The sequence below is a fragment of the Daphnia carinata genome, chromosome 9, assembly GCF_022539665.2.
Source record: "Daphnia carinata strain CSIRO-1 chromosome 9, CSIRO_AGI_Dcar_HiC_V3, whole genome shotgun sequence".
Taxonomy (NCBI): Eukaryota; Metazoa; Arthropoda; class Branchiopoda; order Diplostraca; family Daphniidae; genus Daphnia; species Daphnia carinata.
In genome coordinates, this window is record NC_081339.1 from 8,043,229 (window position 1) to 8,062,644 (window position 19,416).

The window sequence follows — 19,416 nt, forward strand, 5'->3', positions numbered from 1 at the left end:
ATGGAAGAATTGTTCTTAGGATGATAGCGAGCTACTTAAAAATTAAAGAAAAAAGGTGGAGAACAGAAAAAAAAAAGAAATTCTCCGTACAATTAATTCGTGTAAATGTGTGAAACAAGAAATTCTCTTGCAGTTGCAGTCCGTCGACAGTGCCTGGAGACGATATGTAGACATTGAAGTGCATTTGACTGCAAATTGTAAGTCTAGTCTTTTTAGATGTCCAGAACACCGCCATCGGAAGCCGTTAAACGTAGAGAATATTTCCCATACATTTGTCACATGGAAGAAAGGTTTTTAGTATGATAGTGAGTTACTCAAAAATTAAAGAAAAAAGAAAGTGGAGAATAGAAAAAAAAAACTCTTCGTACAATTAAATCGTGTAAATGTGTGAAACAAGAAATTCTCTTGCAGTCGGAGTCCGTCGATAGTGCCTGGAGATGATAGGTAGACATTGAAGTGCATTTGGCTGCAAATTGTACGTCTAGTCTTTATAATAGATGTCCAGAACACTGCCTTCGGAAGCCCTTACGCAGAGAAATTTTTTCCACACATTTGACAAATGGAAGAGGGTTTTTAAGAGGATAGTGAGTCGCCAAAAAGAAAAGAAAAGCAAAAAATTGAAAGACGGTAGAAAAGTTACTTGCCGATCGATGTCAGTTGTTCATAGGCAAGTTTACACTGGTCGATTTTACCGTAAATAGTAACCTTCCCGGTGGGCGAAGAGGGTCGGTTTATTTCGACAGACAGCTCCTTATTCATTTGTTTAATTTTTGCGTTGTTAACATCGTCCAAATTGAGCTCGGGGCATTCCAAACGAACTGGTAGTCCATCAATGAGGTCTTTGGCTGCTGCTTTACGGTTGTCAGGGTCACTTCCCGAGATTGTGAACGTGTAATCACGATGGCCCGATTCGCCCACTTTTGTCTGAATTCGCACACCAAATTTCAAGTTAACACGATCAATGTTCTTGCCTCCTTTGCCGACAATGTGTGGATAGTTGCCCTGGGATACTTTAAGCAGCATCACTTTGTCAGGGAATGTTTCCATCTTAATTTGCGCTGGCACGATCTTAAAATTCGGGGCTGGAACGGTGTCTTTCAATGAAGATTTTCTTTCCTGTGGCACTACACCAGGTGTCGGAGGATTGTCGATGTGTGATGAATTCGTCGTTTGGGCTTCGATTTTTACTGGCACGCGTGTTTTTGCCTTGCTGGGCTTGCTTTTTGGCGTATTATCTGAGCAAGCAAGAGGTGGTTGTTGTTCCACCCGATCAAGAAGCTCTACTTTCGTATCGTCTTTAACTTTGCAGTTCAAGTTCGATACAGGCTTCTTGGCTATTCTTTTCTTTTCCCCAGCGAAAAACTCTTTTATTTCTGTAAACACAGCACCTTCTTGTTTTCCATCTTTAACGGAAGGAAGTTGTTTGTCATCTGATTTATCAGAATCATCCTCCAGGAGTTGAAACGGATTCGAGGTGACTATTGGTTTCAGAGAACCACTACCTTGTGCTCTTGCTTGGGGAGGGGTCGCTTTAGGTGTTGGGTTGATAACCGTGTTCTTTACCTCTTTGGTGGGACGTGAGTCTTTTCGTATTGGCCCCTGTTTCTGTGGAGACTGATTTAGCTGTCCTTCGAGCTCTTGGTTAGCTTCGTCGTGTATCTCCTCAATTGTCTTTGGTCCATTTACTGCTCGCCGGGGTTTCCATCCAGTTTTGCGTAGATCTATAACGTCTTGAATCATGAAACGGATACGGTTCGATACTTTACGCTCACGGGCTATGGCCTGTAAGTTTTGAATGTATGAGTCCATAATTTGGGCGTTCGTAAATTTGGGTGTAGCTCCAGTCTTTGGAAGTGTAGAACCCTCTAACTGCTTGCCGATGGTGGTCAGCAATTTGCAGAGACATTCAATCGAGTCTTCGTCTTCCTTCTGGCTTAGTAATTTACGAATACAGTGATGCATAACATTGGAAGAAATGACGTCGACTTTGAATAACTCGCCAATGAATCGAATGTTCCCTAGCGATGTTCGTCTATTCTTCTCAACCAGTTCATTTAATTCATCTTGCAGTTTTTGCTTCACTTCTTCTGTTTCGGCGGCTTCAAGCTCAGTTCGTTTCTTATCGGTTTCGACTAGACTAGCGCTATCCTTTTCAAATTCCTTTTGGCAATGAGCCAAGAGCAGTTTGCGGAAGTTAACAGTTTGCTCGGGATTTGAAGACGATGCGACTTCTTTTGTCGACAGTGCTAAACACATCTTTGCGTATATGGAGGAGAAAATTGGTTCGTCGACGGCTTTTGCAAAAAGATTTTGATCACCTCTGCCAAAGAATCTTGGCTGTCGATCTTTGCCTCTTGGATCTTCGTTAATAACCGTTCGTAGTTTGACGGCGTGAGCTTGTTCAAAATTCCACGTACAGTTTTCAAAATCTGGTCGCTAGCTGTCAAGTTACTGTCTTCAGATTTTGCAGAGGACCTCTTTGGTTTCCAAACGTTGGCGTTATCTGGCTTTCTCGGTTCTTCCTGTGAACTCGTCAGTTTTATTTCGCGTCTTTGTGGGTAGTTATGTTCCCTTGGAGGTAATAGTGGACCAAAAGAGCGAGTCATAGTTTCAACTCCTTGGTTGTTCGGGGTTGATTCTGAGCTGGGTGAGTCACGAAGAATACCAAGAGCTGCCAGACATTCGATGTTGGTGATCCCAATGCTGTTCTTCAGTTCCATGAGCGCACGCCGATCATACACCCTTCTCGATGTGTTTGGTTCTGGAAGAGATTTTGGCTCTGCTCCGATATCTTGTCGTTGGATACTTGGTGGTGCGCACACGGCTACTTCGGGCTCTTTGATTTTCTCTTCAATTTGACCAGCAGTAGACGCATTCACAAGCTTTCCAGTAAGTTCGTCGTTGGATTGTCGAAGTTTGCCAACTTCTTCTTGCAATCGTTTTATTAAGTCGGCTTGGGCAAGCGAGTCGGCTTCTTTCCTTGCAAAATCTTCTGCCAGTTTATCTTTTGAATCTTGCAGCTTGGTGATTGTTTTTCCCAAGTCTTTGGAAATAGTTTCCTGATCTGAGAGGAGATTTTTCATTTTGTCTAGCTCTAGGTCTTTTGAAGCCAAAAGCTTGATTTTCTCTTCCGCTAATTGTTCATGGTGTTGCCTCAGCTGCTCTTTTGAAAGTTGCAGTTTCTTCAATTCTTCTTGCAAGTCTTTGACAACGTTGTCTTGATCTGAGAGGAGTCGCTTCATCTTCTCCAATTCCAAGCTTTTGGAAGCCAAAAGTGCGGTTGTCTCTTCCGTTAAAAGCACCTGACGTTTTTTCTGCTCTTCTAATTCCTCCTGATGTTCTCGTTTCTGACAATCAAGCGCACTGAGTAGCTTTTCGTTTTCTTTCGAAACAACGTCACGATCCGAGATGAATTTCCGCACCTCCTCAAACTTGCCGATGGTAGACCAGTTAGATTCATTCTCCTCAAGTTTGTCAATTAATTCGGCGTTAGAACGTTTCACCTCATTCACCTCTTGCTGCAAGTTCTTGATCAAATCGTCTTGATCTGAGAAGGATTTCCTCATCTGCTGCAGCTCTGAGTCTTTTGAAGCCAAAAGTTGACTGTGCTTTTCTGTCCCAGCAAATTCGCGTTCCATAACAAAGTTACGCAACTTCTCTAATTGCAGTTCCTTCAAAGCCAATACCTGAGTTCTCTTTTGGTTCAATAGGGTGTTACGCTGCCTCAGTTTTTCAAATTCCTTCTGATATTCTTCCGTTTTGTGTTTCAGGTCGCAACGAAGCTTTGCGATTTCTTCGTGAAGAACATCGTGGCCGGGCTGGAGCTTCTTAGTGATCGCCAACTCCTGGTCTTTTAAAGCCAAAAGTTGGGTGGTTTTGTCCTCTAGCAAGCGTCGCTGACGTTCCAAGATTTCAAATTGTTTCTGATATTCTTGACTACAGCTCAGGTCAGTACGCAATTTCTGGTTTTCTTGCTGAAGGTTATCGCGAGCCATTCTAATTTCAAAAACTAGGTGCTGCAGCCGGGTTATTTCCTCCACGTCGTCCTGGTTGGTGGAAAACTCTTTCTGGTTTGTTTTCTGGTTTGACGTGTGTGTCGATTGTTTTTCTGGTTGTGGACTTGCCGCATCGGCAGGAGCTGGGTTGACGGATCCGAAAATCCACGTAGGGAGAAAGTAAAGGATTAATTCTCTGAAAGCCATTTTGAAGGTAATGAAGAATTGTTTGGTGCTATAGAAACTATAACTGATATGTTTCATTAGAACGTCGGATACTATTATGCCAGCGGTCAATGAAATGGCAGCCAACATCTCCGTTTTCCTTCACTAATTTTGATTAGAAAATGATTTTCCACATGGAAATGAAAAAGTGTGGTAAGTATTTGAAAGCATGTATTATTAAAAACATATTTCAAATGAATTCACACAAATATTTTAAAGGAAATTAATATTATCAAGAAATTTCCTGATACCCACCTATCCACAGTCTCAATGACATTATGGCGAGTTTTCCGCCACCGATAGCAACGTGACGTTTAATATTTTTGCTAGATTTAGAACTAATATTTTACGAAGTTGAGATACTCGTAGTTTCTTCAAGAAAACAAGGCAACGAATCAAAACGCCAAAAACCAATTTACCCAACATGCGAAGCGTCCGCCGACCGTAAGACGATGACGAAGATTAAACAATTCAATATATGTACTCGATTTTCTTTTAATCCCGTCAAAACCGTGAATTAAACTTGGCGTTGCACCTCTATAAAGAATCATAAAAAACTACCTAGCAAACTCATTTTCGATCCGTGGGTAAGCAAATTTTTGTGAATCGGGTCCTAGCCCCAACAAAAAGAGAACGGGAATAAAATGCATGGCAACAATGCCAACAGTCGAGCTTTTTTTTCGTCGTGAGGTGGCGCCATTTTGTCATTTACCGCCAAGGTTTTGTGCGTCTAGGATTGTGTTACTCAATCTAAATTTGAGAATTATTTAACTTCCACAGCAGATTCATTCTTTTAGCGGTATTTCTCCCCGTAGCCTGCAAAATTAAACTAATTCATGTAATTTGTAAATGGATTTGGGGCCAGGTGATCAGCAGCAGATATTATGTTAACTATTAAGCATTATATCTTAACCATTCATAACTTAAAAGTTTTTTGTTTCATTTTAGCTAATCCCCTTTGCCACGATGCTATTAGGAAAGACTATAATGGTACGTTTTGATATAAACACTCAGCTTTTATGCTGCATAAGTAGTGAGAATATTGCTGATGTTACTTTCATTTTGATGTATTTAGGAAGTATTTTAACATCCAGTACATTAAGGAGGAACAGAGATATCTTTTCTGTTATTCTGTGGTAATGCCAGCTACTTTATCACCCTGTTCCATCAACTAAGCAAACGAGGTGCAGATGAAAAAGTTTTCTTTTTGCTAAACAAAAAAAAGTGCTGCATTGGGTAAGTCATAATCATGATTCTAGTTACTTGTTATGATCTCCAAAAGAAAAGTTCCTGTGTTTGATGCTTCAAAAACACTATATGGACATAGGTGTTTTGTGTGAAAGACAACTCTGGTGAAGCAATCAGCTTTTTCTGTGGTACTAAACATAGTTATATTTCAGTAAAGATTTTTTTGTCTATAGACTTCAGTTGTTCAGTAGTTCATGTTTTCTTTTAAAAACGATTAGAACATCTCAGGTGTGTCATATGATTTACAAGGATTTCAGCTTTGTCTAAGTTGTATGGAGACTATTATGACGAAAAACAATTGTAAAAATGATTTTGTTTATTATTATTGTCTTTTTAATCGCAACAACCATTTCTTCTTTTCTTTTTGTATGTTGCTTAGCATGAAGTATGGACACCCCGCGCCGCCATCGAACTGGAACTGCGACTGGAACGTTATACAAAAGAAACGAGACGTGGCCGTCGTCGAAAAAGAACTTTGCAGCCAAAAGTTGTGGTACTGGCCATCGTTTCTCCAAACAGTTGAACAATACAGCCGCCAACAAGTAAGTTTGACTTTTCTTATAAAATTTTTAATTTCACATTTGCAATATGCAACCAGGGGCAATGTGCGACGTCCAGAAGGCGTCCTCAACCGTGGAACGGTGACGAAGAGGCTCTGAAGAAGTGCGTCGCTATAGTGTGTTCGCCCGGACACGGATGATGGCCAGTGAGGCCCTGTTGAAAAGTCGGTCGATAAAATTTGTGCTCCCTTCAAGCAAACACATTCCAAAAGCTGTGACATGCGATGAAAAGGAACTGTTTAAGGGCATTGTCTATGTGGGAACGCTTTAACAATTTTGATAAAGTTGTCCTCCATGTAAGCCATTTCTCGTAATTGTATTTTTTTTAAAATATCTATTGTGTTTGCTTTAGGCTACAGGAAAAGATGTACTTCAATACATAAGATCATTCGAAGAAGCCGGCCTGCACCAACTACTACTTCAAAACATTAAGAATTCTGGCTACATAAAACCAACACCTGTTCAGAAAGCTTCAGTTGTAGTTATTCTTGCCAGAAGAGGTTTAATTGCTTGTGCGGTCACGGGCTCCGGAAAACGGTAATCCAACTAATTAACGTTGTGTAATTTTGAAACCTTGATGCTCTCGTACTGACTTGATTCGAATGGGTCGGTATGAACTGGGTAAGTTGAAGTAAAAGTAATTTTGAGTGGGCACGCCGGTGATTGCAACTACTAAAAGGTCCAATTGCATCTAAGATACTCAACAAACCCTTCGTGATATTCGTTGATTAAGTCATCTAAAATTTTACATTTTTTTATGCAGGCGGCGTACTTGGTACCGGTTATGAACATATTGTTAGAACAAGGTGTTGTTGGTGCGTCTCATGCCATGGGGCAAAAGCCAGAAGTTGTAATTGTCGCACCCACTCGTGAATTGGCCATTCAAATTCACCGCGAGGCGTGTAAATTCTCCTACAGTTCGGTTTTAAAGTCTGATTATATATGGAGGAACTCTCACGAGCCATCAGCGGTCAAATCTTCAAGCTGGGTGCAATATCTTTGTCGCGACCGCGGGGCGATTCAATGATTTTCTCGACCATGAAGTATTTGACTTCTCGGGAGTCAGGTTTTAAATTTTGGACGAAGCTGATTTTGAATGCTTGATATGGGTTTCGGTCCCAATGTTGAAAAAATTGTCAATCATCCAACGATGCATCCGAAAGTATGTCCTCGATGGCTTTTGAGTATGAGATTTGACTGATGTAATACTATTTGTTTCTCTGTAGGGAATCCGTCGTGTTTGTATGTTTTCGGCTACATTCCCAGATGAAGTGCAAGAGCTGGCTGCGACGTACATGGAAGACTACATATTCGTCACAACAGGCATTGTCGGTGGCACTAATCCGGGTGTTGAACAGCTGTTTTTTTTTTTTCAGTGCTCGAAAAGAGATAAGAGAGCTAAGCTGAACGAAGTTTTACAAGATCTCGGTGGTGCCAAGACTATCCTTTTTGTCAACAGCAAAAAGACAGCGGATTTCGTCGCTGCATTCTCGTGCAATAACAACTTACAAGTAAGAATCAAAACTGTTGGAATTGGGCAAAGTGTCTTAACTTTAAATGTCTAGTCTACCAGCATCCATGGTGAGCGTAAACGAAAATCGTAAATGTCTCTTCCGAAGCTTCTGGCAGAAGAATATGCTCGCAATCAACTCACGAATCATGTAAGGTATGAACTATATATATGAATTAAGAGTTTTTATGCCTAATGGTGTTTTACTGTCTTATTATAGATGAACAATAAATTTTGATCTGAAAAGGTTTCTTGTTTGGGGCAAGGTCCTGAATAAATTATTATGTTTGGATACACTACATGGAATTTCCATACTTCATTCAGATTCTCATTCAAAAACGGTATTAAATTTTTCATAAATTGAAGTGCATATCTGGGCTCCCTTCCTTTCCGTAGCCCCGTTTCCCCTTGACTCGTAATAAGCCCGTAGGGGGTCATGCCTCTACTGTACGGTATATATAAAAATAACATATACCGAGGTTTGGAGGGCTCTGGCCGGAAAGGGGACGTGGGGGTCCGCTTAGTCCGATGATGTGTTCACGGAGGGCGACGTGGCTACCCACAAATCCGAACTAAAGGTTAATCGCTCCAGTAAAAATGTTCCAAATCTTCGGCTCTTCTTCCGGCTTCTCTTAGCCAATCACCGGGTAATCTCCCCGGTGGGTCAACAAGGCAGTGTCTCCCCCTGCCTGGGTTGACGGCAACTTTTGAAAGGGCTATTGTGCCTTTTTAAAGTTGCAAAAATAATTCTAATGTGCAGAGAATTGTCAATAAAATTTTTTTTTATAAAATGTTTTTTTCCAAAATTTGTTTCTTTCATTGTCTGTGTTCGCTGTGTTTACACATTACATTTTTCAACGTTTTTGTTTGGCACATCGCGCCGATGCTCTACCAATGAGCCATGAATTATTAGATGTCATGTTGGCTTTTTTCTAATCACTTGCGGACTTGCATTTACACTTAGATTTATCGTTTATCTGTAAGCAATCAATTATTATCCAGGGATCGAACCCTGGATGTTTGGCACACCACGCCAATGCTCTACTAATGAGCCATGAATTATATGTTGTCAAGTTGGCTTTTTTCTAGTCACTTGCGGACTTGCATTTACAATAGAATAAAACTGAAATGCAGTATTCCAAAATTCTTTTTTACATTTATCCTGCTTCATTTTTAAACATCTACTAAGGTTTGAACCCAGGGTAAATGATATCACAGCTAAAGACTCTACCACAAAGCTATAGTCCCAATGAAAGCAATAGACAGATAAACATATAGTTGTGAAGGACTGCATAAACATTCTAGACGATAACATATGATATGCGATAATAAACAATTTACATATATCTCGTGGCTCAATGTTAGAGCATCGATGTTGCACGCTGAATGTCTGGGGATCGGTTCCCATACGAGTAAAATAAAATACATATACAAGATTACTTCAGAAAATATCCAGGTATTACACGTTATTCGTTGAATCTAAGTTGAAGAATTCAAACAGTGTAATAAATAATAATTGAACACTTACAGTTAAACGATAAACCTAAATAAGAATAATGCATACCTCACGGTGGCAAAAACAATAAACATGAATTGAGCAAGCTAAAAAAAAATTTATAATTGTAATCAATGAACACAGCGAACACAGACAATGAAAGAAACAAATTTTGGAAAAAACATTTTATAAAAAAAATTTTATTGACAATTCTCTGCACATTAGAATTATTTTTGCAACTTTAAAAAGGCACAATAGCCCTTTCAAAAGTTGCCGTCAACCCAGGCAGGGGGAGACACTGCCTTGTTGACCCACCGGGGAGATTACCCGGTGATTGGCTAAGAGAAGCCGGAAGAAGAGCCGAAGATTTGGAACATTTTTACTGGAGCGATTAACCTTTAGTTCGGATTTGTGGGTAGCCACGTCGCCCTCCGTGAACACATCATCGGACTAAGCGGACCCCCACGTCCCCTTTCCGGCCAGAGCCCTCCAAACCTCGGTATATGTTATTTTTATATATACCGTACAGTAGAGGCATGACCCCCTACGGGCTTATTACGAGTCAAGGGGAAACGGGGCTACGGAAAGGAAGGGAGCCCAGATATGCACTTCAATTTATGAAAAATTTAATACCGTTTTTGAATGAGAATCTGAATGAAGTATGGAAATTCCATGTAGTGTATCCAAACATAATAATTTATTCAGGACCTTGCCCCAAACAAGAAACCTTTTCAGATCAAAATTTATTGTTCATCTATAATAAGACAGTAAAACACCATTAGGCATAAAAACTCTTAATTCATATATATAGTTCATACCTTACATGATTCGTGAGTTGATTGCGAGCATATTCTTCTGCCAGAAGCTTCGGAAGAGACATTTACGATTTTCGTTTACGCTCACCATGGATGCTGGTAGACTAGACATTTAAAGTTAAGACACTTTGCCCAATTCCAACAGTTTTGATTCTTACTTGTAAGTTGTTATTGCACGAGAATGCAGCGACGAAATCCGCTGTCTTTTTGCTGTTGACAAAAAGGATAGTCTTGGCACCACCGAGATCTTGTAAAACTTCGTTCAGCTTAGCTCTCTTATCTCTTTTCGAGCACTGAAAAAAAAAAAACAGCTGTTCAACACCCGGATTGGTGCCACCGACAATGCCTGTTGTGACGAATATGTAGTCTTCCATGTACGTCGCAGCCAGCTCTTGCACTTCATCTGGGAATGTAGCCGAAAACATACAAACACGACGGATTCCCTACAGAGAAACAAATAGTATTACATCAGTCAAATCTCATACTCAAAAGCCATCGAGGACATACTTTCGGATGCATCGTTGGATGATTGACAATTTTTTCAACATTGGGACCGAAACCCATATCAAGCATTCAAAATCAGCTTCGTCCAAAATTTAAAACCTGACTCCCGAGAAGTCAAATACTTCATGGTCGAGAAAATCATTGAATCGCCCCGCGGTCGCGACAAAGATATTGCACCCAGCTTGAAGATTTGACCGCTGATGGCTCGTGAGAGTTCCTCCATATATAATCAGACTTTAAAACCGAACTGTAGGAGAATTTACACGCCTCGCGGTGAATTTGAATGGCCAATTCACGAGTGGGTGCGACAATTACAACTTCTGGCTTTTGCCCCATGGCATGAGACGCACCAACAACACCTTGTTCTAACAATATGTTCATAACCGGTACCAAGTACGCCGCCTGCATAAAAAAATGTAAAATTTTAGATGACTTAATCAACGAATATCACGAAGGGTTTGTTGAGTATCTTAGATGCAATTGGACCTTTTAGTAGTTGCAATCACCGGCGTGCCCACTCAAAATTACTTTTACTTCAACTTACCCAGTTCATACCGACCCATTCGAATCAAGTCAGTACGAGAGCATCAAGGTTTCAAAATTACACAACGTTAATTAGTTGGATTACCGTTTTCCGGAGCCCGTGACCGCACAAGCAATTAAACCTCTTTTGGCAAGAATAACTACAACTGAAGCTTTCTGAACAGGTGTTGGTTTTATGTAGCCAGAATTCTTAATGTTTTGAAGTAGTAGTTGGTGCAGGCCGGCTTCTTCGAATGATCTTATGTATTGAAGTACATCTTTTCCTGTAGCCTAAAGCAAACACAATAGATATTAAAAAAAAAATACAATTACGAGAAATGGCTTACATGGAGGACAACTTTATCAAAATTGTTAAAGCGTTCCCACATAGACAATGCCCTTAAACAGTTCCTTTTCATCGCATGTCACAGCTTCTGGAATGTATTGCTCATGTGGCTTTCCATCTTCCGTCAATTCACTGAAGAGATTTGGGCAGCCTTTCGAGGTGTGGTCAGCTTCATTACACTAGGAGTAAAACAATGAACACTGGAACATAAAGTATTTTTGTGAAGATATAATTGATGTTTACATCGTAACAGTTGCTGCCACCAATGCTTCCTCCTTGAGGAAAATCCCTTGCTATATTGCCCTCTTCTTCGTTAAAAATGAGCACTAAAAATCATGTTTTTTTTTGTTTTTTGTTTATCTCATGGCAGGTACGGCTTCCACCACCGCCGCGACCCTCTTGTGGACAATCCTTCGAGAAATGTCCCCCTTCCCCATACTATAAAAAGCACCAAGAAGTGAAGTTCGAACACATGTTTCGATATTTTCATCTTACTTTGTGACGTCAACGGACCACTACCGCCGCCCCCACCAGCTTGTGGACACTCTGGCAAAATGTCCTTCACACTGTTAAACAAGACCATAGTTTAACGTAATCACACTAGGAATACAAGAAAACACTAACCTTATGACCCTGGACAGAAAAAATGTAGAACAGAATGAAACAAATAAGATTATATAGAGAGGTCAAGAAGTAAAATCTAGCGAGGACGGTCTATCTAGCGAGTAAAGGTAGATAGCAGACTACACGCGTTAAGCCAATCTAAAAATATGGCTGAAAAAAAACTGTTCGATGAGCCACGGTTTAAGGCGCCTCTTGTGGACGCAAAAGTCATTACGAGAAATTTTATCCGCCACAAACTAAATGTTTTTAAACATTTAAAGTACTTATCCAAATGAAAATTTAACTTAAGAAAATTAATATGTTTGAGTAATATAAAGACGTTATTGTGTATTATTTTCACATCGCAACAACCAATAATGACTTTATATTACTCAAACGTATTATTTATACCTAAAACAAGCAATAATTCTCATTGCTATTAGAATTACATTCATTATAATTGCTGCAGCACAAAATGGAAAGTTAATAGTTAATAGTAATAATAATGAAGTTAAGTAAGTAGAATATAACAACATAATTATTTTATAGTTATATTTTAATAAAATAAAGTTATTTTAAAAAATTTTATATTTATATGGCTAGAATGCGTAAAGTTGTATTTAGAAAATTAAGTAGGAATCTGGCCGATAGATGACCATAGCTGTAAAAAAAAAAAGGTCGAAATTTTTTTTTTGTTTTTTTGGGTAAAACGGATTGCCATATGCTGATTCCGGGAAAATTGCTATTTTTTTATTAAGTTAATCGTTTTTGAAATACATTGAATATTTGACGAAATGCTAGCGCGCCAGTACGCTACAGCGCTAGTGCGAGGCAGCAGAAAGTTGAGCTTATTTATCAGTCGGGCTTAAAAATTTTTTCGGCAAAAACTGACACCCATCAGAATTGATTGAATATCACACGATACACTTAAAATTGAATGCTGAATCCGGGAAAACTGCTATTTTTTTCATTACGCTAATTGTTTTTGAAATACATCGAATATTTGACGCAATGCTAGCGCGCCAGTACGCTACAGCGCTAGCGCGATGCAGCAGAAAGTCGCATGCAGCCAACGCTTTAGTTGTATGTGTGTCTGTGTATGTGTTGTTCTATTGTATTGTAATATGTAGTGGTGGAGTTGTGTGTGGATAGAAGGAACATAAAATTTTTTGTATGTGTTATTCTTTTGAATTTGTTTGTATGAATATATTTATCAACCGGGATGAGGATCGAATCCTAGAAATTCACCATATCAGTCTGATGCCTTACCACTGAGCCATCTACGACATGAAAGAATGAAAAACGTATTCCTTCCCACCCTTGTTAGCAGTGCATACGTCGATATGCAATCATATGTTGATCATATGCTCATTAAGTATGTAGTGGCCATGGCGCAACACTAGCTGACTGCCCTAGCATGCTCAATTTCTGAAGCTATAGTCCTGGAAATTCGCAGAACATTATCTACGTCCACGGAATATGCAATGTTTTAGTGCGCTGGGCGAAGGAAGCATTTATACAAAATACATCGTTATACAAAGTATTATATTGCAATTTTGCTAACTTGAACAGGTCACCACTGCACCACCATATAACAAATGGTGGTATTTTTTCATGTACTTTTTTTTCGAATGACAGTACACACTGAACCAAAGACAGATATATTGCAGGGATCCAGGAACATAAGCTATCTATGTCGAATCGAATTTCTTTTAAGGTTCAATTCGATACGGTGCACCAATTATTGCCTGTTTAAGTACCGCGCTTAGGACAAATTCACTGCTATAGATTCCTGCAAATAAGTAATGGAAAAATATAAATTAATGGCAAATAAAATATGGCATAATGGACGTACCAATTTTGCTCTTCATGACATCATTCAGAAGATGAAAGTCGGTTGCACACGAAATGACGATGTATGAATTTTCATCCTTATTCATGAGCTCTGAAATCATTTTCATGGACTTGGGCTGGGCTACCACTTGACCGCCACTGTTTTCAATGATGTCGCGTAAAACCGAACGACTTGGCACAACGCTAGGTGTAATGTAAAAAATTTTGCCTTTGAAGAGCTGATCTCGCTGAGGTAGCGAGAGTAACTTTAGTAGATCAATGTCCATTTTGCGTTCCAGGTCTGTATCTTTGAGCAAGTACGGCTGTTCATCCAACAGCTTACCTTGCTGGGCACTCTCGTGAATCCAACGTGGAGACAATATAAATTTAACTGTTGGAAGGCAGCATAATAGCTTAGGAGTTCGCATGAAAGTTGGCATCACTAAATGGGTTGCTTCTCGGTTATTATGGGCTACACCAGCTCCAAGTTTCAAGGCTGCTTTTGATACTTCTGACGAGTCAAATCCAGAGAATCTTATTACAACTCTATTTTTTCCTGAAAGATTAAAAAGAATAAAAACTCGTACTTGGTACGAGGTAATTGGTTGAAAGGTAAGAAAAAAATACCTTTCTCTTCAAAACCCCCTTTTATGACATCTTCCAAAATAGCATCAACATTACTGCTACTTCTTTCATGTTTTTCCTTATCTTCTTCTTCAATCTTTAGCTTCTTTCTCGATGGGCTATCACCTAAGGGACCATAAATTTCCACGATTATTTAGATACGATGACAAAAAGTTAAATCTTAATCAAACCGTCATTGCTCGCAACCGAATGCGTGGTGGAATGTCGTTTGAGACGGAGCTGCGCTGGCAACTTGTTAAACTTGTCAAGCGACTCTGGAGTGATTTTCACAGGAATACGCCAAGCTGCTAGAAAATTTCCTGCCATATGTAATTCAAACTTCAAGGGATCCTGTTGGTAAGCAGGTAAATTGAACTGCTGGTATTTTGGATGATGAATTTGGTGGATGGCATTGAGGAATCCAAAATAGACTTGAGCTATCCAAGTTGTTGTTACCACTGGCTTACGCCATTCACGCGCCTTTTGAAATTTGGGCCCTTCGGCTTTACGGCAAATCAGGACGTCGTGTTGGCTGCAGAAATGGCCAGTATACTTCAGACCCAGTGCTTCGCACATGAATCGAACACGCTGGCGATCGTCACCTTCGAATCCTGACAAGCTAACGAGCATGTTGCGACAGGGACGTTCGGCTTCGCCGTAAGGTGTCGGGAAGTGCAACACTTGATTAGGTGGAAACATATGCTGCTTCATAACCACATCATTCAGCCAAAAAGCCGTCACCAATCGCTTGCCGTCTCGAAGAGCTTGTTGGGCCACGGCGGAACGGCTTGTCTCACAAAGTAAATGGGTGATTCGAGGGCTATACATGGTCTCGATTTCGGCCCCTTTAGATGACATCAGCTTCGTCCATTGTAACAGTTCAGCAGATGGGACACTTCGCTGGTAATCGACAATCAGAACAATGCATCCAAGTAAACAGAGGTGTTCGGGCAATTTGACGCCGGGCTCGTGACTGTGAAGTTGCTGTTGTTGTTGCTGAACAGGAAATTCTCGGCGAATAACTGGTTGTCCAGGTATCACAGCAGCTGTTCCCGGTCCAGGCATTCGAACACCCGTAAATGGGACAGCTATAAACAAAAATTTATTAAGAATTAAGAAAAAAAGATATATATATATATATAAATATAACATGTCTGTAATTTTCGTAGCTGACTAACAGTGGACGTAAGACTCACCTCCCATGCTGGACTTGGGCTGTAGCTGTTGTTGTGGCTGATTAGTTGCTTGAACCATAGGAGCACCAGCAGCCAATTGGGGATTCGTAGTTCCATTAACGCCATTGGTAATATTTTGAAGGCTTCTTCGCTGTTGTAAAAGATGCTGCTGTTGCTGTTGGTTCATAACCACCTGAGAAAGCGCGGGATTTTGCTGGGATGCTACAGCTTGCTGTAATATCATGGGCTGTTGTGCAGCAATTGCTTGATGTGGAACCTGCTGTGGATTTACAGAAAGTTGAGGTGTTCCGGGTTGCTGAGGTGTTCCTGGTGCTGTTTGAAGCCTGGTGCTAAGAAGGTTAGCTAAGGCTGTTTTAGTCTTTGGATTAACGGAATTGCTTGGTTGCTCTTGGTTTTGTTGTTGAAGCTGTTGTTGAAGCTGTTGTTGATTTTGCTGTTGTTGATTTTGCTGAGGTTGATTTTGTTGTTGCTGAAGTGGTTGTTGAAGCTGTTGCTGTTGTTGAAGCGGTTGTTGAAGCTGTTGTTGAAGCGGTTGTTGAAGCTGTTGCTGTTGCTGTTGTTGTTGCAATTGTTGCTGCTGCAATTGGTTAAGTTGTATTGCATTTGGCTGTTGAATAGGAACAGAGCTTAAAGGACTCTGTTGTTGAACTTGATTCACAGGTGGCTGCAACTGATGTATCTGAGGAGATACTGACTGTTGATCAACTGGCTGTTGATTCACACCAATAACCTGTGTCGGTTTACCTCCTAAAATTCAAATAAGATTTATGTTCATTACAATATCGCATTTCAATCACTCACTTTATAGCACAAGTAATGTTTTAAAGTTTGGATAACAACCTATTATGACCAAAAATGCTAATTTAATCATCACCCACCTTGACCCTGATTTGATTGATTAACTAGGCCCTGAATCGGACCATAAGGCCGGACGTTTTGCTGTGGAGACACAAGTTGGTTTTGCTGTTGTTCCGTTTGCCAATTGCCTTGCTGCTGTTGGGGTAACATTATTCGCTGTCCGGCTGGTTGGACTTGCATTTGTATCGTTTGATTTGGTTGTTGACCTTGTAATTGCGGAGCTTGATTTGGCTGTTGACCTTGCATATGCGAAATCGGATTGGGCAGCTGTGCTTGCGAATGATTCATATTTTGCTGCTGCTCTTGCTGCTGCAAAATTCTTTGGAAAACTACGTTCCTAACCTGTGGACTCAACTGTTGCAACTGCTGCCGAGCTTGGGGATTCATATCTAATATCAACAAATAAATAATGCTAGAAACTAAAGAATATATATACATATTTATTAATTTTTTTTTACTTTGAATGTGCATTTGAAGCAATTGCTGCTGATAGGGCGTCAATTGCCGAACTTGCTGAGGGTGAGGCTGTTGTTGCTGCTGGACTATAGGGGAAGCAGCTGTATTCAGTGGCGGGCGGCCTGCAACTACGGCCTGGCCAGCTAGGGTAGGCCTCACATTTGGTCTCACGCCCGTGTTGTGAACTAGATGTTGTTGCTGCTGATTGCCGGGTATAACTCCCATTTGCTGGTTGCTAACCATTCCTTGCGTTTGGCTCCCACCTCCAGCAGTTATTGTTCCTACACCTGTAGCTATCATCTGTGTGCTATAGTCCGGTTGCTGAGGAGCGGCTAGTTGCTGCCGTTGGATTCCTTGCGCTCGGACAACGGTCTAATAAATTATGAATAAAAAATTCGTAAGAATGAAACCACAGATGCATCTCTTAAATGTTTACAATTACCTGTTGTTGCTGCGACACTTGAACTCCTTGAATATTGACAGCAACTGGCATTCGCGGATTCCCTCTCTGATGCTGCTGAGCGAAGTTATTATTGTGGACTTGATTCGGAGAAAAAGAGTTATCGGTCTGTTGTTGCTGTCTCAAGTGAGCATTGGCGTTATTTGTGACAATGTTTGAGTTATCTTCCGTGACCTGCTGGAAATTATGCTGTTGGGGAATCACCTGATCAGTGACAGGCTGTTGGCCCGTTTGTTGTGCCTGTTGTCCATTTTGAGAATAAATATTCGAAAATTGCGGCTGTTGTTGATTGATCAGAGGTGATGCTACAGGTGATTGCTGGGGATGATTTGGAAGTTTTCCATCAGCTTGGGGCTGAGCGATTACCATTTTGACCAATTGTGGTGACTGAGGTATGGAAAGACGTTGATGCGGTTGCTGATAAGAGCTTGGATTTGTCGCTTGGCCCCGCTGTTGTGACGAATGTTCTGCTGGCCGAACCTGCTCCGAGTTAAGTGACTGCATAGGCTGCTGTAGTGGTTGAGCATTCGGGTTGACGAGCCTAACTTGCCTTACCATACCAGGTAATTGTTGCTGTGCAGTTTGATGATGTCCAGGTTGTGAATGGCTACCTACGCCAGGTTGAGTCACTTGGTTTGCTTGTCCACGTATTTGATGCACAGCAGATCCCATTCGTACTCCTTGGATTGTCTGCGGCTGAGACCTTGGATCTCCCCCTGATGTAGGATTTGAAGCAGATCGCTGGAGGACTGCTTGCTGTTGCTGGCTAGCTCCTCTCCACGTCGTTCCACTTCCCGAACGCACCATCCGGACGCCTGAATGGGCACCCATACCTTGCTGTTGCTGTCTCGGGGCCGTGTTCCTCATCATTGAATGTTGCTGAAGTTGCTGCTCTAAATGGGGTGGAAGATTGGATGCAACTCGCATGTTCTTTGTTGACGGGGGTGCAGTCATAGTCGTTGTAGTATGGTTAATAACTTCGGGTTGTATCAATTGCTGCGCTAATGTTGGTGTGTCAGAGAGACTCTTTGGCTCTACGGTTTTTACTTCAATTGGTTTCGCTTCTTCTATACGGGGCTTCACTTCTTCTTTCTTTTCCAAGGACAATTTTGCGAGTCTCATAGTTTCAACTGGTGGGCGGAGTGGAGATTTCTCTTTTGAATCTACTAATAGGGATGGATGGTAGCCTTCTGTACCAACTAAGGACTTCTCCAAGATGCATTGTATGATCCAGTCAGGTGTAACAACTGTTATCGATTCATGTTTTATGGCTTCAGTGAACTTTGTCTTAACAAAACAATGAAGAAAATCATTAAAAGATGCAAAGTTGTTTTTTTTTATCAACATTGTATACTTACACCAAATGCTTTAGTAGAAACTAGATGTGTACAAGTTGAATCCAATGTAGGTTTTAATTTCCCACCATGAATTTCTAATAAGACCCATAGCTTTTTTACATCAACGGCTGATACTTGTGACACTGAGGCAATCACTCCTTTGAAAATGGCAGGGATTTTTGGATCAAAAGAGAGAACCCTGGAATCACATTATTAATGTATAAATAAGATGTTACAGTACTGGAGACTATATTTTTTACGGTAAAAGTTTTGATGCATGGATTGATAATGGAACCCAATTAGATAGAACAACTGGTTTCTCAAAAATGTCTCTAACTTCTTCAATAACACTGGTGTCAGCATTTTCTCCAACTATACAATGGGTCATCATATCACTTGCATACTTAAATGACTTTGAACCTCCATTGTTTAACAACAATTGAACCTGTTAAATCAATCGTAATAACATCTGGTGTTGGGATGTCGAAGAGTTTAAACTTAACGGTAAACTCATTGAAAATACTCCTACCGTTTCGCTAAGGTTGCCCGTTGACAAATACTTTACTTCTTCCAGAAGTTTTGGGTTAACGTTAGATAACTCCATTTTCAAAAATTTCTTAAATTTTTCACGTGGTACACATTAGAATAAAAAAAAATTATAAACTGTCCCACCCTACACAAATCCAGCAAGTCTTGACAATATTATAACAATAAAAACATATAGCGTCTGCCTACGCTACGGTGCAACATCGTTCATAATGTGGTCGCTTTCTTTTCTTCTTAAAAAAAAAACGTCAAGAATTACGAATTTACAATAATTACTAATTCC

At 40.5% G+C, this 19,416-nt stretch overlaps 3 protein-coding genes and 2 long non-coding RNA genes across 7 annotated transcripts in view; 3 read left to right on the forward strand and 2 right to left on the reverse strand.

The window, feature by feature from the left end:
• LOC130700899 (phosrestin-2-like) overlaps positions 1-19,416 on the forward strand; it is a 73,459-nt gene that overhangs the window by 47,345 nt on the left and 6,698 nt on the right. The window lies entirely within an intron of this gene.
• On the forward strand, positions 4,924-6,510 carry LOC130700923 (uncharacterized). Of its 2 annotated transcripts, XR_009003921.2 has the most exons (6): positions 4,924-5,085; positions 5,169-5,210; positions 5,296-5,456; positions 5,848-6,010; positions 6,067-6,324; positions 6,381-6,510. It is a non-coding gene; the product is annotated as an uncharacterized LOC130700923 (long non-coding RNA). The 2 variants fall into 2 exon arrangements; XR_009003920.2 differs by having other exon boundaries at positions 5,848-6,324.
• Positions 6,590-7,959, forward strand: LOC130700914 (probable ATP-dependent RNA helicase DDX4). The gene is made up of 4 exons (XM_059496922.1): positions 6,590-7,190; positions 7,255-7,539; positions 7,594-7,689; positions 7,759-7,959. The coding sequence occupies exons 1-3, from the start codon at positions 7,125-7,127 to the stop codon at positions 7,630-7,632; spliced, it is 390 nt and encodes a 129-aa protein (XP_059352905.1). The 5' UTR covers positions 6,590-7,124; the 3' UTR covers positions 7,633-7,689; positions 7,759-7,959.
• LOC130700913 (uncharacterized) lies at positions 10,013-11,788 on the reverse strand. The gene is made up of 6 exons (XR_009003898.2): positions 11,716-11,788; positions 11,464-11,658; positions 11,222-11,399; positions 10,981-11,165; positions 10,356-10,754; positions 10,013-10,291 (listed from the first exon to the last, which is right to left on the reverse strand). It is a non-coding gene; the product is annotated as an uncharacterized LOC130700913 (long non-coding RNA).
• LOC130700880 (PAX-interacting protein 1-like) lies at positions 13,352-19,285 on the reverse strand. Of its 2 annotated transcripts, XM_057522855.2 has the most exons (11): positions 19,117-19,285; positions 18,848-19,032; positions 18,609-18,786; positions 17,233-18,537; positions 16,793-17,162; positions 16,355-16,723; positions 15,477-16,223; positions 14,472-15,368; positions 14,284-14,406; positions 13,679-14,212; positions 13,352-13,615 (listed from the first exon to the last, which is right to left on the reverse strand). In XM_057522855.2, the coding sequence occupies exons 1-11, from the start codon at positions 19,189-19,191 to the stop codon at positions 13,536-13,538; spliced, it is 4,863 nt and encodes a 1,620-aa protein (XP_057378838.1). In that variant the 5' UTR covers positions 19,192-19,285; the 3' UTR covers positions 13,352-13,535. The 2 variants fall into 2 exon arrangements, with proteins under 2 accessions (XP_057378838.1, XP_059353057.1); XM_059497074.1 differs by having other exon boundaries at positions 16,355-17,162.